At 38.3% G+C, this 18,507-nt stretch overlaps 2 protein-coding genes across 3 annotated transcripts in view; both read right to left on the bottom strand.

The window, feature by feature from the left end:
* LOC306827678 (GRAM domain-containing protein 2B) overlaps positions 1-18,507 on the bottom strand; it is a 172,308-nt gene that overhangs the window by 31,335 nt on the left and 122,466 nt on the right. The gene's annotated exons all lie outside the window — the stretch shown is intronic.
* Positions 158-10,932, bottom strand: tbxa2r (thromboxane A2 receptor). The gene is made up of 4 exons (XM_079349626.1): positions 10,861-10,932; positions 10,676-10,764; positions 5,146-6,033; positions 158-2,493 (listed from the first exon to the last, which is right to left on the bottom strand). The coding sequence occupies exons 2-4, from the start codon at positions 10,679-10,681 to the stop codon at positions 2,170-2,172; spliced, it is 1,218 nt and encodes a 405-aa protein (XP_079205752.1). The 5' UTR covers positions 10,682-10,764; positions 10,861-10,932; the 3' UTR covers positions 158-2,169.

The raw sequence follows: 18,507 nt of genomic DNA, 5'->3' as shown, positions 1-18,507 counted from the left end.
TGTAATTAGACTCAACCTCTCACAAAGGGATGTTATAGTTTGAACACTTTGTATAAAGGTGATTAAAACCTGAAAATATGGAACTTAATGTATCACACGTTCAAGTTGTAAGTAAAAAAAACAAAAAACTAAAGAGAAATAGTAACTGTCAAGCAACTTCCTTTCTCTATTCAATTTTATTCACATACTCAATCCATAACATTTCAAGCAAGTATATTTGACATGTACACTTCAATTTTTCATATAGAAGATGAAGTTTAAGCAAAAATATGTCAGCCAAGATCTTTTTTTTTTTTTTAAAGAATGTTGCTTCAATTTAACAATAAACTGCCCAACTGAACAGACTGAAGTTACATTTTACAACACCTAAACCATCTCCAGCTCTCTGTTCATGTTCTCATAAAACACCTTGTGGTAGGTTGAAAGGTGGTGAAGACTGAGTTCAACAGGAGTCCAATGAGGAAGACAAGAAACTGATGAGTTGCTAAGCCAACAGTTTATTCATGCAGCATGGAGAGAAGTTATCATGTGTGCATCGCAGGCACTCAGTAAGTTCTCCGCCCGTCCAACGGGGCTACATTTCTTTGTATGGAGGAATGGAGAACTACAAAGGTCACTTTTAGTAGCAATCTATGGGTTCAATTAAATGTCAAATGTTTGATAATGAAGCACAACACCACAACCTCATGTGTTGTCATTTTCTTGACTTGTGTTAGTTAAACATCTCTGAGAGGCAAATCTGTTCTGTACAGCTATAAAAGAAAAATTTCAAACACTGGACAGAGGCCCAGAGCAAAGGTAAGCAGGAGAACGGCAATAATATTTATCCGGTTGAATCCTTCTTCAAATTTGGGCCAAAACAACCTTTTTTCCATTTGAATATCCAATCTCGAAATGCAGTTCTGGATGTAGGAAATATAAGAACAGGTAATATTATAGCAAATCTCAAAATGAGGTAGGTATACACATACACACAATTAGATAAGAACAGTTTGTCCAGGTTTAAACCTTCAAATTCAATGAAATTAGACGACACACAAGACCACCTTACATTGATCCTTCTGCGCTCCAGGTACACATATTTTCTCTCATCATCTTTCTTAAAATTTAAGGTGCTAAAACAAAATGATAGAAAGTTATTTATATCTCCAAACCTGGTCAGTCAAACCAAACCTTAATCCTCATTGTTGGACTTTGCACAGGGGCAGATATCTATTAAGTAAAAGACAGTTTGAATGAGTAATAAGTTACACAGATTTACTAATGTCAAGCATAGTGTAGCATTAACGTTAAAACTTCTTATATTAACACCACAACAGACCTGTCATGAAAGGATAAAACATACCCAAAGATACTGTGGCTGTTGTGTTTATATAGCATTTCAGACAATATTGATCTATCTATCTATCTATCTATCTATCTATCTATCTATCTATCTATCTATCTATCTATCTATCTATCTATCTATCTATCTATCTATCTATCTATCTATCTATCTATCTATCTATCTATCTATCTATCTATCTATCTATCTATCTATCTATCTATCTATCTATGTTACAATACCAAAATGTAACAACTGGTCGATAATGTAACAAAATGCTGAACCCAAAACGTAGTAACTTTTTGCCTAAAATGTAACAAGTTTTTACATTTTGGATCAGTTATTACAATACAGGCAGAAAGAATATTTTTCCCCTAATAATGTGTCAACTTGCTACATTTTGGGCAAAAAGCTACATTTTGGGCTAACATTTTTTTTTATAACATTTCGGATCGTTGTTACATTTTGGGCTCTAACAAACCTATATGACTAGAGAGCCTGTTCACTCTGGTAAAATACAAGAAAAGAAAAAATATCAAATACGACAATATTAACAATAAGTGATACATCTGAAAAAAAATTCATTTAGATAGCTTTAAACCTGTTTCTTGACAGACAATAGCACTTTTTAAACAGGCTACAGAGACAATATATTTAAGTGTCTTTGCTAATACTGATATCAAAACCCAAGATATGTGAGAACACATATCGTACAATCCAAAATGATCAATGCAATACTGCTTCTTATCTTGGTCACAGATGTTGTGAAAAAAATATGTTCCAACGCATACTATAAGAAACACAAAGTCCTTCCATCTTCTGCAAATGCAACTCAAACCAGCCAATCAGGTTGAAGGAGGTGATGTTTTAAAACTATCAGGGGTTGTTACATTAGATATTTCTGTCTCTTTCATTTCATCTGAGCCCAGGTTGCTCCCAAGTGAAGAGCGCGTGAACCTGCGGATGGTGCTGCTTAGAGATGGGTACCGTGTCATGATGGAGGCCTGAGACCAGTTGTGACTGGGGTAGATTTTCTTCAGAACCGCCCTACGAAACAGGATGTAAACCCAGGGATCCAGGATCTGGTTCCAGGTGGCGAAGCGTATCCACAGCAGTAGGTGTCTGACCCGAAGAGGACCTCCGGACAACACAGTTTGTGCAATAAAGGCCTGGTGGGGAAGGAATGGCAGTGGGGAGACGAGGATGGAGAAAGAGCGCAAAAGGAAAGAAGAAATGAAGGAGGGAAGAAGTAGGGGAGGGGTTGAATAACACACGTGAGGTTTATAAAGAAGCCAATCAGTTGAGATCAAGAAAAAAAAAATAGTCAGAAAATGTAGGTTTAAAAAGGGAAGAGGAGATGGAATATAAAGAATAAGAAAGAAAAGATACATTTTGGTTAATATTGTAGATGAAAAAGCACACATTTGTTTCACGAACTGAAGGAAGAACTTGGCAAATGTTTCCCATGGCCCTCAAAGGCATAAGGTGTTCAAACCAAATTATCCCATCTACTTTTGTGAAGCTGTGGAAATGTATGTAAGGCAAAGCCTTAACAGTCTCTTGTGGGAGCAACAGATGCTAGCAAACTCCATTTGGATTGATACATTAACTTCTGGTTGTTATTGTTCCAAATTCATCCTGTGATCAGCATGCAACAATGTTTCACATATTAACATATAGAGCAACAAAAAACATTTCCACAAATTTCCGTAATAGTGTTAGAAAACTGTTGCATGCATGTGTTGAGATGAGTGCAAACAGCTATTTTATTGTCAAAAACTTTGAAGCAGAGTTACTCCAGAGACACTACGGCAACAAAAGAATCACAAGTATCCTGGATAGAAGTTCACTCTGTGGCTAATTTCCACCTATACACATTAGGCAACATTCATACTCAAGTGGAAAAAGGCTATTTTTCAGTTCTGATTAAGCTTGACTGTGGATGAGTTACTTTGGCTGTATCTGCCTGAAGTATCATAAATACAAAGTCTGAACGATTTTCTCACTGTTTACCTCTTATCTGTAAGGATTTCTTGCAGCTCTGCTTCAAAGAAATGTAGTAATGGAGTAACCAACTAATTCGCTATCTGCAGATTATCAGGGTTGTGCTGAGAAAGCAACCGTATTAGTTCAAAGGAATGAAAGCCATCACAAGGCAAAATCACAAATATGGCAAGGCTGAAAGTAGTTAGTCAAATGTTTATAACCAGCCAAGGAATGGAATGAAGTACACATAACAACAGCCAAACCAAGATGGGACTCAATGCACATTTTCCTAGAGATACCGTTTTCTTATGGACAATGGTTTGGAAGCTGTACGTCTTGGTGTAAACTGTGATGTGCAATTGATCCTTTCCAGGAGTTTTATTGGCAGATGTTTAGGACAGGCTGGGGTAGCAAGCCATTCGCAGCAAAAACTTAGCAGTCACTGTTGAGGCTGTGATTGTAACAAACTTTAATAGTCCTTTTGATTTACTTTTTACTCGCCTTAGACGTGACACTTGAAACATGATGTATATCCAGGGGTCAAATATCTGATTGCAGGTGGCCATTCGTAAATAGAACAAAACAAATTCCTCTCTGACAGGATCAGCCATCACCACGCTCACCAGAACATACATCTGCGCAGGGGGTTACACAACTGATGTTAGAGAGGACAACAGAGGAATATGGACTGCAGAGAGCCACTACCCTTTTATTCATTACCCGGATGAGCACAGTTTAGCTTGAAGCACTGACATGGTCGAAGTATTAAAGCTGACTGCAGCTGAAAGAAAGATGATAGATGGCAACACATGCTTGCATGAAACCAAACATTGGCTGTTGTTTCATCCAGAACAAAAATATCTGAAAACTCCAAGGTGCTAACACAAAGTGGATTTCGATTCAGAGTTCAATCCTTAGTTATGAAGAAACATCATGAGCTATTGACCTTTTTTTTTGGTGAACTTCTCAAAAGGCATGGCTCTACATTAATGAAGTTTTTGATTAAAGGACAGAGGGATGGATACTTAAAAGGGGGCCATAAATTGAGTAGGTTGGAGTGAATTCTTAATTTTGCTTCACTTCGGTCCACTTTTCATGATTTTAAAGAACAACCTTGGTTGTCTCTGTGTTGCTACTTCTATGACATCCTACTTTAGTAAGATGTTACAAAGTAGTCAACATTTAAAAGTTAGTAGGGAAGGGAACATTTCAGAATGGAACAGCATCCTTAAAAGAGTCACAAGGCTATGAACCAGTGGTGGATGAAAATTAAACCTATCTATGTAAATATTGCAAGATTGTTGACAGCTCATGATCCTGATGAAAACTGCTAAAACTATGTTATCTTGTGATATATGTTGAAAATTCATAAAAAAGGATTATCTTAAAACAAACAGACAGTGAAGCTGAAGAAAAAAAAGTACAACTGACTCCATATCAAGTCAGAGATTTCCTTTAAAGGAATACGTTTTAAACATGCTGTAAAGCAGACATGTGTAATCTCAACTAATGCTATAAGGGGCCCTCCGATCTGCAGTGGGGAAGCTGCATGTCGAAGGAGAAATGAAGCAGGAAAGCTAAAGTAAGGCGCTTAGGACCTTGTGATAGCCTATTATGGTTCAAAGAGAGGAGGTCAGAACTGTTAAGAAACAGCAAGACAAAAGACAAATTGCTTTGCTCAGGGAATTAAATGGTTTGGTTAAGTTTGCAAATGCAATATCAGGAACCAGAGATTTCAGGACAGTGTACGTAGTGCTTACACAGGGATTTGTTTTTCATTGAATGACTGGCAAACATTTGAACAGGACTTACTAAACAGGAATTGAAAAACTCACCAAGAGAGGACACCAGCAGATAGAAGCAATGACCATGATGAGGATGAGCTGAACCATCATCTCTACTTCGTGGTCTCGGCGGCGCTGGGATCGGTCTTGTCCACAACACACCTTGATCAGGGTGACGACGCTTCTAGTGTTCAACAAAAATGACACTGCGATGCACATCAACCCGACTAGAGAGAAGAGCAGGGAGAAGACGAGGTCATTTCCCTTTGAGCTGATGTTGAAGAAACACCAAGAACCCGGCATCTGCATGTGGTAGCTCCCGACGTTTATTACAGGCAGAAAAGCTATGCAACCGGCAATCAACCACACCATCAGCACCATGGAGACTGTGCGGCTCTTTGGCTTGCCTGTGGAGCGTGAAAATGGATGGTTGATACCAATAAATCGCTCCAAGGCCATGGCTGCACTAAGCAGGAGTGGGCACAGTCCATAGAAGATCATGGACATGCCCATGAAGTTGCAGAAGTGGCAGTCTGGATCTAACTTCCGCCAATTAAAGTGTGTAACATGGAAGGAGATCACAATGGAGCTGGTGACCAGAAGACCCATGAAGTCAGTGACCACTAGGCCACCCAGGAAGATCAGAAAGGAGGATCTTGAGCGGCTTTGAGTCTGCCGGTAAGACTTGAGGAGAACTACAAAGGCGATTAGATTGGAGATTAAACCCAAACTGCCAAACACAGATGAGAAGTAGGCTGAAGCGATGGTGGGTTTGAACTTGAATGGGGGACTGTTGATGGAGTAGCAGAGTGGGGTGTTGTTGGTGAGTGGCGGAGCTGAGGCATTCATGATGGTCAGCTGTTGAGGGCTTATGTATTCCACATTAATCAGAGATGGTAATACACTGCCAAGGTGAACGGGGTCATTTCCTTCTTCATCCTTAAAAGCAAAAAGAGAAAGTTATATTTAGAGACCGTTCTTTATGATTTGAATTGTGGCTTGGCACGATGTAGAGAACACATACAATATTATAAAGCATTGAAAGATACACTATAAACAGAATATTGAAAAGGAAAGTGCAAGGGAAAAACTGGCCAGTGGAAGAGTTTTGTTTTGTCACACTACACTATAAATCCTTAACCTCACCCAAACCCCTTAAACTAATCCTAATTTTAACCCAACCCTAAACATCTATTCCTAAATCTAACTCAACTGATACACACACATGCACGCACACCCACATACGCACACATAGAGTGACAGCATGGGACAGAGATGGAGAGAGTGACACAGAGATAGGAATAGAGGAGAGAACATCTGACATACAGTATCCTGTCAGGAAGTGCAGTTATGTGAAAAGTACTGGCAGAGACACTAACAGGAAATAGACACATGTCACAATCAGCCGAAGTTGTCCCTAGTGGTCTGTCCTCAATACACTGCACGTCACAGTCAAGCTGTTTGTCCACGTCAAGTGGGGGTCAGCTGGAACGTGAAGTGGCATCAAATATTGTATATAATGTATAAGAAATAAATAATCATGATGTTTGTTATATATTTGGATTTCAAAATGTAACTTATTTAAATGTATGTTATGTAAAATAATTGCACCTGATTGGCTGACTCTGCCTTTGCCCTCTATTAAAAAATCTTAGCAAATGATCTAAGATTACATAGAATGAACCAGTGTATCGAAAACTACTCATATCTCACATTTTATTTGTGAAGAGAGTCATTATAAGGTAGGGGTAATGTTCAATAACAAACTGTCATAAATAAAATTAAATCCAAATAAAACCAATACAAGAGAGCTTTGCATTTAAAGGCAGTGAGTGATAATGTTTTATTACAGATAAGATAAAATATACATATATTGAATATAGGACAGTCCTGCAGATGGAAATGTCTTGTACATGTTCAGGTATTTTCCTGTAGTCTGTGGTGAGGCTTGCATATTGGACTGTACAGGGTGAGAGTAACAAGTAAGCTGATGCAGAACTCGGATAATTTTTCAAGTCTGTCCTTTGCATCAAGTTCTTGCATTAATTACTGCCCTTATATGTCCCTGTAATATTTCTCTCTTTGTGATAAACTTAAAGAGCAATCAGGAGAAGAAGATAAACATCTGGCTTAATGCACAGTCATGCATGAAAATGCAATTGTGCATTGCTACATGGCTTATTTTCACGTTTAACGAAGCACGCAAAAACATCTGAGGGCCCCACGACGCAACAGTAAAGTTACTTTTGAAAAAAAAAAAATCCTTTCCATGATACCGCACAGTATTCCTATCATCTGTCTATTTACTACATGTTTACAAAAGATAGAAACCCAAAATACAAGAATTAAAAGAAACCACTGGATCTTCCATTAAAAGCTAATTACACTTTCATCAGGTCCCATCAACCTCTGGAGGCTGCTGTGAATTAGACAAACGGTTCTTGGCGCCAGCCTTTTGTGACCATAAACCTGTTGAGTGTTCCATTAGCCAAACGTGGTCGTTTGCATCTAAAAATCAATATGTCATATTCAAAATGGGCCTCTCCAAGGGATTTGCATGGAATATAATCACATGGAGCTCTCACACAAGACAAATTCATAAGAGATGAAAGGGAACAAGAAGGGTAAGTATATCCCTGGTGCAAACAAGGCGGGCATACACTACGACTGCTTTCTTATTTTCACCGATTTTTGAATCGGGCAAGAATTTTTGGAGTCAGGCTGAATTTCAGCTTAATGATGAGTCGTGTAGTATAAAAGGGGCGATGAGCACCGATGTACCCCTCGTGACCAGCTCCAGACTGACAATCGGCTGGCTGGTCGCCTGAAAATCAAACCTGTTTGACTTTGATATTTTGGACGCTCCTTGTAAAGGTAGCCTATCGCAGAGTTGAAGTTTTCCCCGTATGGCGTCTGTGTGAAAGAAGTATGGATGGTTTGGACTGAGGACTTGGAGGCCAGACTTGTGAAGCAGTGCTGAATTTGTGCCGGATACCGCCGGAACAAGATCTGGTACCATACTGGATTGGGACTGGCACCTGTTTGGATCCAGCCCTTTTGTCACTATATAAATCTGTCATTACATTTGGCGCAATACAATATCTTTTCTGATATTCTTTTTTTGTTTTTAAGTAATTGCTAATCTCTTGTGTTTCTGCTTGTATGCATTTTTATATCTATAAAAAAAACATACAGAGCGAGAGGTCAGGTGATGTAGGGGTGCATGATTAATAATATTCAAAGAAACCACAGATGTTTGATCATCCTGTCAAACACAACAGCAACTATGATTGTTGTATCGTTTTGTCGACGATACAACAATCGTACTTTCAGGATCAGACTTACAGCAAATGGTGATCGAGTTTACAAAAGAAATGGATTAACTAAAAGATTGGTTCTGCCAAAACAAATTGTCTCTAAACACTACAAAAACCAAGGCAATGTTCTTCGGAAATCGACTAGTAAATGCACAAATACCAGTCAAAATTAGCAATTGAAAGAGTCTATGAGCATACATTTCTTGGTGTAACACTCGATCACAAAATCAGCTGGAAACCCCACATTACAAAGATTAAAAACAAGGTTGCAAAGATTTCAGCTCTAATGAATAAATCAAAATATATCATTGACAACAAAGCTTTATATACTATATACTGTTCACTTATTCTTCCACACTTAACATGTTGTGTAGAGATCTGGGGAAATGCATATAAAAGTAATCTTGACCCACTGTTCAAAATTCAAAAGAAGGCAATAAGAACAATCCATGTAGCTGGATACCGTGAATACACAAATCCATTATTCCTCAAATCCAAAACGATGAAATTTGCGGACCTAATTGAATACAAGATGGCTCAAATGATGTTTAAAACGTCACAAAAGTCGCTGCCTGAAAGTATACAAAATATGTTCTTCAAACGAGAAGTCAAGTACAACCTGAGAGGTCAAAAGAGTTTTGATAAACAGTTCTCTAGAACGACCTTGAAAAGCATGTGTGCCACGAGACGTGGTGTAGAACTGTGGAATAATCTAGATGAAAACATCAGACTTTGCAAAAACCTGGCACACTTTAAAAAGGTCTACAAAGAGTTTATATTTCTCAAATATGAACAAAACGAGTAAAACATGAGTCTAGATGCTGCTAGAATCTGTGGTAAAAGTTTGGTATCTCTCTTCTACTTTAACAATTTGTACGTTCAAAAACGATAAAATAGGTGGTATTATCGACCTATCAAAGGTCTAAGAAAATACTTGGTAAATGTATTTCTGTTTTCATTTTCTAAAACTTGAACGATCATAAATGATAAAATAGGTGTTATTAAGAACCTATCAAAGGATTAATTGATGGTAAAAAATGTTGTATTCCTCTCTTCTTTATAATTTAAATGATCACAAGTTAATTGTCACAAACTGTTCTTTCATGTTTGATAAGTCAGGGGTAGGGGTCACATAAGTTCTGGGGACTTCACCCTACTCCTTTTGAGAGCATTTTCTCCCTGTTTCTTTTATTCCCTGTGAGTAAATCTGTTCTCTGTTACTTTGTCTGCTGCTCAAATGAACTACGGTAATAAACTAAACTAAACTAAACTAGTTATCCTAGTTTTGGCATTTTAGTTGATCATTATTTCACTAACTGCAGAAAAGCCTCTAAAAGGGAGTGACCTCATACAGATAAGAGTGAATGAGCCATTACGCTCAGAGGTGGAGAGACTCGAAACTTTATGCACAGAGGAGGAGTGATATGAAACAGGAACTTGAATTGATCACCATTTCTAATGTAAATCAGTTTACAGAATAGTGTGATATACACCGCTGCCTGTAGCCACTGTTTATAGACAGGAAAATAAGTGCACACTGAGGCCTGTGTGTCCTTCCTGCTGAGCCGTTTCAGCATTCTGTTTGTGCTCCGGGACCTCAAGGTTTACAAATGAAGCACTGTTGTTGAGATGTGGCAGGCACACTTATGCCTTTCCTTACATTTCAGCACATTGATGGTACAAATGGCAGCATGTTTCTCCTTCATGAGCATCTCTCCAGTCCTCTTCCAGATTTGGGCACCCGATGTGTTTATCTCTATCGTACAGTCCGAGCAATCAGGTCGCAGCTGAGCAGGACAGCACAGGCTTCTCCTCACATGCGATCTGCGTGTGCAGTTTGAGTCTGAGATTTTCAAAACGATCAAAAAAATCGCGAAATGCATGCTCGCCTTTACCCTAACTCGACAAAAAAAAGTCCCCACTGCACCTGTGCAACATCCAACACAGAATCAGAAAACCTCATCAGAGTGTGCACACACAAGGAGAAGACCACCACCCCCAACAAGAAGAGGGCCAAACGCAACCCCCGAGGCATTCCTGCCCATTCCCTTTTTTGGGGGGGGAAAAAAATGCCATTCCCCCCCTCTGAAACCCCAGAAGAACAGGCAAAAGCAAAATGCACAGGATGGGCAGCGAGAAGAGGAAGAGATCAAGGTCTGCAAAGATTTTTTTTTGTTTAAATGTGAAGTGTCAGAAAAGAACTTTTTCAAAGGTTTAAGTCAATACAATGTATGCATGAAAGTAAAAGTAAAACACTTCCTTACCACCATTTAAGTGCTCTCAAGTTGTGCCTCAGTTTCAAACTTTGCACCACTCCATCCAAACCCTCCGTCTGCACTTTTGAGATGAAAAACTAGAAGACAAGTAATAGTTACAGGAAGAGGTGAGTGAAGTTCCACAAATACCAAGTCCCATTTGATTAGACTAAAGCCCTAAAAGAACATCTGACCCGTTATCATCTCCACTCCCTTCCCCCTGCCTCCTCTGCAGCAGCTCAGATACTCATTTTGTTCCCTCCAGACATGCAGGCTTCTTTTTGCTTACTTCACCCCTCCCCGGAATACAAAGGGGAGGGACTCTGGGAAGACACCACATAGTACTTAAGGCAGGAGAATGAACAGGCAAAAGTCACAAAGAATCAATAAATGGCAGACAGATGAACAAAAAGGAGCAAGACTTGTGTGTGGTTTTAGGTTCGAGGTAGCTTTGAGCATGTGTTAGTGTTTGTGTTGTGAAAGTGGACGCGAATTATGTCCCCAAAGCTCAAGAAAGTGGTCTTAATTATTTACTGTGGCTAAATACCCACAACAACATTCCTCTGCTCTAAACACGAACAGGTTTGAACAGATAATGCCAACATTAAAGTTGAAAGGCACAAAAGTGTTTTTGTTTGACCACAGGCAAGCAGCTTTAACATCTTCAAATCAGGGAAAGAAATCTGTATCAAGATGTTTACTGTGAAATAAAACTATTGTTGCTTTGATCCTTTGCCAAAGTTGTATTTTGTCCACAGCGCTGAACATTTAACATGCGACTGTTCTGGGACAAATGGAAACAGCTGGATGTTTCATCACCAGTAGTTTTTATTTCTTTCGGTTTTAGGTTTAATAGAAAATCTGTCTTTTATACTTTACGTCGCTGACTGACCTGTTCAGAAAGACACATGCAGTGCAGATGTTGCTCTTGGCTGACAACACTTTCAACTAAGCTCCAAACAGTTACATGGGGAAAACTTGCAGGAATTGCATAACTATGGAGAAACTGCAGTGTAATCCCATTTAAAAATATTTAGATGATTGGCATTTTCTTGGATGACGGATAGGTTCAATCTTAAAAGATGATTCTATGAGAACAATTAACAACAGATGAAGTGTGAATTTTGTTGGAAAAGTCCAACAAAATGAACTTAAATGAACATTTACCACAGGAACGCTGAATTCAAACCTGGAACAGAGCATCCAGACAAAGCTGTAACTCACTGACTGAGCAGGAGTTCTTTTCTGAAACAGTGACTCAAATAAATCCTTCTCCAGACGTAATACTTTCCATCCTCGATTCCACAATTACATTTTATTGAGTCCTTTTCAAAAAGAAACACAGTCTTCAGCACGGAAGAAGCTCACAAAGCTAAATGACCAAAACCTCAACCAGAACAAGAAAACCAACAAGAGAGCGATAGCACGAAACTGATGTGCAAGGGAGTGAAAAAAACAGCTAAATTCTGCTAATGGTAAGTCAGTGGTCTTATATAACAAACTCTCACAGTTTCTTTGGAAATTGAAGTTATGTTTCAAGGTCAATCTTTTATCAACTTAGCATAACGTCATGTTCTCTGTTTTATTCTTTAAACAAACAAATAACATGGCGTTTCATTTTTTAAAAACTTAATAAAGGCACATCTGGGGTAACAAACTAAAATGAAGCACAGACCAATCAGAGACCTTGAAGCATCTTTGTCCTTTTGTGACTCTAGCTCCGATCTGATCTCATCATGTTGGCTTTATAACTCTACTATTCTCTTTTTAGTCTGTTCAGACCCACTCTGTGAGTAATTGATATTACAGTCCACTCTGGCTAACACCTTAAATGGATTTCCTGAACCTTTTGCAGAATCCGGCCTCACCACAATGAATGTTAAGCACAGTTTCCCCACCGATCTTTTATCTTGTAAAACAAATTTTTAACTCCCACACAAGTGCTTACATCACTTGTGAATCCATTATACTAGTCACTTATCACACACTTTAGTTTAACACATAAATGCACTTACCAATGTGCACATATCCACCCTCTGGTTCGGGTGTTATTTTTAATTTAACAGCCACACAATACACGCTTCCAAAATGTATACAACACCTCATCACTTCGTTGCATGTCCTGGCCATGCGTAAATCATTTTTGCCTTCGCTAACGAAAGTTCATGTCCTTGGCTGCTAGTCTACGATTTACTAACCCTGGAGCTAATGGTAAAATTATCTAACACTCAGTCAAGAAGGAGCGGTTCATTTAACCGCCTCTTTACTGCCCAACACCTGTTTCCTAGGACAATTAGGTCCAATTACAATCCCTTAACTGCAACCCTCTATAGTGTGGTTAGATCTCCATACTTACACAACAGAGGCTCACAGGACGCCGTGAAGAGATTCAGTCAAAAAATGATTTCAAAAGATTTTATAAAATTGATTAAAAATTCAAAATGTAAAAAATCTGACTGAATTTTAAAATTCCAATACAAATCAATAAAGTAAAACCTAAAACCTAAAAATAAAAGTCATTAAGTATGATATCAAAAGTGTGAACACTACATTTTTTCAAAGGTTTCGGTCTAAGTTGGTTTCGGACTAAGTCCTGAAACAGGAATTTTAGTATCAGAGCGACGTGTAGTCTATTAGTAAGAGCATAAAAGACCCTGATCAACATTTTAAGTCTTATTTATAGCCATTCTCTCTTTGTCTGCAACTCTTGAAAAAAAACTTGTGTGTGTGTGTGTTGTAGCTGCAGAGGTGCCTTCAGAGTTCACTGAGGTTACTGAGGTAACATATACAGCATCTGAACTCTCAAGAGCACTGAGAAATCACTCACACGAGCAAGTTTGTTTGTGGTTTTGCTCAGGAAATGGTGCACTAAGCTGATCCGACAAGTGCAAAGGCATCTAACGAATGCGTGCATGATAAATGTTCCATGAAAAAGCAATACAAAGCAGTTTTGATTATGGATTAAATGATGAATGGATTAAAAAAGAGTAAAACTAATTCAACAATTAGACAACTCTTTCTGACCTTTCAACAACTTCAAAAACAACAAAAAATGAAATCATGCAAGCAAACTTTATCTGCCCAATAAAACTGATGTTAACCTAAAACGTGTGATATTACAGTTACTCTGATATTTAAAGAGGATGGCCAATTTTAATCCATCGTTACCTAGCTCTGACATTGATGTACTTTAATGTATGTTACATTATGAAAGTGCTGCCTAATTTGATACCTGTACACACAATTTAGATCAATCAATCAATCTTTGTTTGAGTAGCAGCGGTCCATAACAAGTTAGCGAAGTTAGAAATATTATAAAGCTGCAGAAAACAGACATTCACTTGAATACATGCTCCTTTATGTATTCCAACATATGTCCTATAACATATTAATTTCGCCAGTTAAAACCAAATGCATTTTAAATTAATTGCCAAGCAGTTGGCAAAAATACTCTCAAACTTTTTGTTTTTTAAATGTTGCCATTCTGCCTCGATGAACAAGTTATTTTAACTTTGTTTAACTTTAGTAACCAGCAGTTACAAACCAGAAAAGTTTATCAGCTGTTATAACAGAAAACAATGCCAAGAGATAAATATTTGCAGGGAATGTAAAGAAATGCAGAGTCTGCCTTTGAATAAAATGAAATAAAATGAAGACACACACAACATTTATTCAAACCAAACCAGCACAAATGAACTCATACAAAGTACTTTGTTCTATAGATCGTTGTGATCTGTAGTTTAAACAGAGCCCTCAACAAGCACTAGCTTCATGACTGTTATTTTGCGTTTACTCTAATTTGCTATAAAAGTGAAGCAGCAAAGACTCAGAGCATAAGAGAAAACAACAGACGAAACGTTGAGTGAACCCAGCCAGAGGATCATACCTGTGGCAGACGTCTCCATGGAGAGCAGACCAACTATTTTTCTTGTTCAACTAATAAAAATTTGAAGCAAGGCAGCAATACATTTGACAATACAGTACTGGAGGTTGGTGAGTGAGTCTCAGATCATTCTTTCAGCCTCCTGAACGCACACTGAAGAATTAATGAAAATGTGCAGGCATGTTTGGACAAATAGTGTGGAGGCCAATTTCTTTAGGTGAAAGGTATGAGTCATACCAGTCATAGTACAGAGTTCAAGGTGATGTGTCTCTATTCAAAAAGTCGAATTTGGTATTTGTTTTAACTGGTAGAACTCGCTGAACATGCAAAACTTTAAAATCCTTGCCTCCTTTTGACGGTGTCTTCAAAATTAGTTTGTAAAAAAGGGTCATCCGAGAAAAATCAGACGAAGCATGGGATTTATACATAAAGTACATGCTATTTATGTTCAGTAAAGCATGTTTTTATAGCACAAAATACTGACTACAAATAATAATCAAAAGCCAGCTTCAAAATGGTCAGCACAAGCCCAAATACTTCTGTGCCATATAATAGATGCATTCCAAAGTAAAAACTACAATGAATAACTACAATTTATCAAATAGAAGTTTCCAGATAAGGCCTCCCTAGAGCCTCTCAATATACTTCAGCTGTGACCAAAAATAACCGCAGCAGTGCTTGAGCCCAATACTGTGAGGTGAAGCCGTCAACTATATCAGCTCTTCCTAGCTAACAGCTGCCAGCTGTAGCCTATGATAGCCTGTTGGACATCCCGACTGCTTGATAAAGAAGTTTGTGAATAGTTGCCATAAAGATCTCATCCACCCTCTCTTGATTCTTAGCCATACGAATAGCAAAGCTCTAAACAAACAGCATAATGAGTTATACGTATTACACAGGTGTGTTAAATATGCCTTAACACATAGCAGGTTATATATGACAGTTTACTGAATCTGGAGAGATCACAGTTGTTGAGCAGAACAAACTGTTTCAAGCACACTTTTGATAATAATGCGGTTCAAAGCACAGAATCTTAAGGACTAACTGTGGAAAATAATCCGGCTAATTTAAGGCTGGACTGTTTGCTGTGAGAAAAAAAACAGGAGAGAATAATGATAAATAAATCTACAGAGGTGAGGATGGCACATGAAGCAAAAATATAACGGAACATGTCAAAAAGATAGTTTAGCTAATTTTCTGAAAGCTACAGAGATAACTGTTACTATGGATGCAGGTGAAACTATAGATTCCAATGGACTATTTGTGTAGCGGAAGAAATAATTTTTAAATCAATAAAATGTTTTCCAAATCAACGTTTTGTTTCAAATAAATATTACAGTTAATATTTTGCATTGATTCATGGATGTGCTCACATAAATACAATTGCTCGATTTCTCTGCAACTAAACTGGAGATCACACCAATAATTACATTTTTATTGAAATACATCTTTGGGTCAGTTGGACTTACATGAGCCCACGGTGTTAAAGGGCAACACAAACATGAAGGCAGTTATTTAGATGTCCTCATCTGAACCCAGTAACAGAGTCAGTCGAGGATTAAGTGGGACACTAGAGTGAGAGATGTCCAGCTGTTTTAGGAGTTAACCAGGCCCAATCTCAATAGAGCCACGTTCTGCCTCAGTCCAGACAGATGGTGTGTGTGGTTTTTTTTTGGGGGGGGGGGACATTTAGCATGATGAAGGTCATGCACTTGCTTGATCACATGTCGATGGTAATATCCACTAAGTTGATCAAAATACCACATGACCAAGGTCAGAGGATGAGTTGATTTTGTAGGTTCAGTTCATAGTGTCAACACATCAAACGTAGTCTGCCTTTGCCCTCCAAAGCCATAAAGTCAGCAGTAACAGCACCATCGGAGAGCTCTATTCATTATGTGGTGAACATCAGTGGAGGCAATGGTTAGTGAACGCCCTTTTTTTTTTTTTTACAGGGTGCATATTTTGTGGGATGGCTGACTGGGAATTTATGCAAATGTGAGTGCATGTATATACAGGGATTAGAGGTCAAATAGGTAAAGCCATGTCTCAGGACTTTCCCGCAGTGAAAGTAATTTTTCAGTCAAAACTGCATTTCTCCTTGCCTCACTCTACTCGGATGTGATTTAATTGTGCTCAAATGGGAATGTTTACAGGGAGGCCTTAATGGTTGCACCGCTGATGGTTTCACATATCCTTAATCATTACTGTAACATCCACTCTGCAGCATCACAGAGCAGATAGCACTGTAGGGTTTTATCCTCGGCCATTATTCTGTTGCTCTGTTTCCCATTACAGCACCATTATCCCCACAGCACTGAACCCTATTTTGTGATGAACTGGGTGTTTTAGCTGACATTTGAGACCAAAGTCTTAATGAGTTTTTTAGAAGTGACTGGAGAGGAGCAGGTTTGTGGCGATAAAAGACTTGACTATTGATCACAGAGTTTACTGCTTTTGGAGTTTGTAGGCCATGAATGGTGACTGTGTTTAAATCCAAACCAGGTTATTATCTAACAGTAATTCTCGACAGAGACATTCCTGATCCTTGTAGGGAAAAGGAAAAGAAAAACTTTAGAATGATGAGGCTTTCTTCCCACATGGTCAAAATACAATCCAACTCGACATACTGGCCAAATATCTTATCTGAGAATGCTGTGAGAAGCTAACAGCACATGGAGATGTTGCCTTGTGCATAGCTTGTATTTTTACATTAATATTTGTCTGGAAAGCAGATCTTTCCAGCAATGATGTATTATGAGTTTTTCTGAAGCTTATTTCATTCCATTATAATATAAGGTAAATTGTGACACAAACGTTGCAAAGAAGACTAGATTTAAAACTGAATCCAGAAATGAGTTAATGTTAAAATATAGTGCTGGGGGTACCCATTAAATTCTACTCAAAGATTTGTGCAATAGCCAGAGGGAACCAAAGGCTGTTTTAATAATGCATGAACTTAACTTTGATTTCACTAGTCAACATATCCCCAATAACCATTAAAAGCCACAATAACAAGCAGTAGGTCTTCTCTCACTTTTTGTCTGCATGCAAAAGTCGCGTCAAGAATTAAAGTTACACTCATGATCTATTTATTATACTTTCATTGTCAGCAAAGATTTGATACAAAACAGTGTAAAGATGGGAGACTTTGGAGGAGAAGACAGGAAAAAAAGGAATAAAAAACAGATACACCCTATTTCCTGAGGCGAGATCCGTTGCAGCGGCTGAGGATTCAAATCTGACCTTGGTTCTCGATCTCAACTCTCTCCTCCCATTATTTCCCATCTCTCTTCAGCTGTCCAATCTAACAAAGGCAACACATGGTCATGAAAATACATAGTGGGGAAATTATTGAGAGATGAAGGACACAAACTGTCTATTGCAACTTTAACTTGTGCTGCTAGCAGTCGTAACGTGAGGAAAACTTTATTCACAGAATAAAACCTATAAAAAGACATGTTAACTTCTGTTCATGTATTTTGAGAACGTGTGTCGTCTTTGACCAAATTTAGATTTAGTAATTAATCACCTCCTTGTAAAAAACAACAACACTGATCTAATGGTTCAATAAAGAAGATGTATGTATGTTTATAGGGGTCATGTATGTACACAGCTGTTTATATAGATTATTTTCACAAGATAAGATATGAGGCATTAAGCACAATCTGAGATCACCCTCTCAAAACCTTCATTCAGCATACAAGAGTCATGAATGTCTGTGCCGAAGCTCTTGTTGGTTCAGCAAGATTTATCAAGCCATATTTCTCTTCAAACCAGGACCGGATGTGTCAGTCAGCATGTCCTTAATAGAAGAAGGCTGCTTGCATATTTATCAAAGTTTAGAGCAGAGGAGTGTGTGTTCACCACTGAAAGAAAGAGGAAGAACAGAGGATGGTGGGTGAGAGAAGGACAGGACAAGTTACTGAAAAGAGCAAGAAAGGAAAAAAGGAACATA

This window comes from Symphodus melops (genome assembly GCF_947650265.1).
Source record: "Symphodus melops genome assembly, chromosome: 8".
Taxonomy (NCBI): Eukaryota; Metazoa; Chordata; class Actinopteri; order Labriformes; family Labridae; genus Symphodus; species Symphodus melops.
Note: the sequence above shows the minus strand (reverse complement) of the source record. Positions and strands in the feature narration are given on the sequence as shown.

What these genes read in the sequence shown, in the direction of transcription:
- tbxa2r (XM_079349626.1), bottom strand. An exon ending in TCTGCTGGTGTCCTCTCTTG is followed by an intron (nt 2,494 to 5,145) that starts GTGAGTTTTTCA and finishes CTTCCCCACCAG; the next exon opens with GCCTTTATTGCACAAACTGT.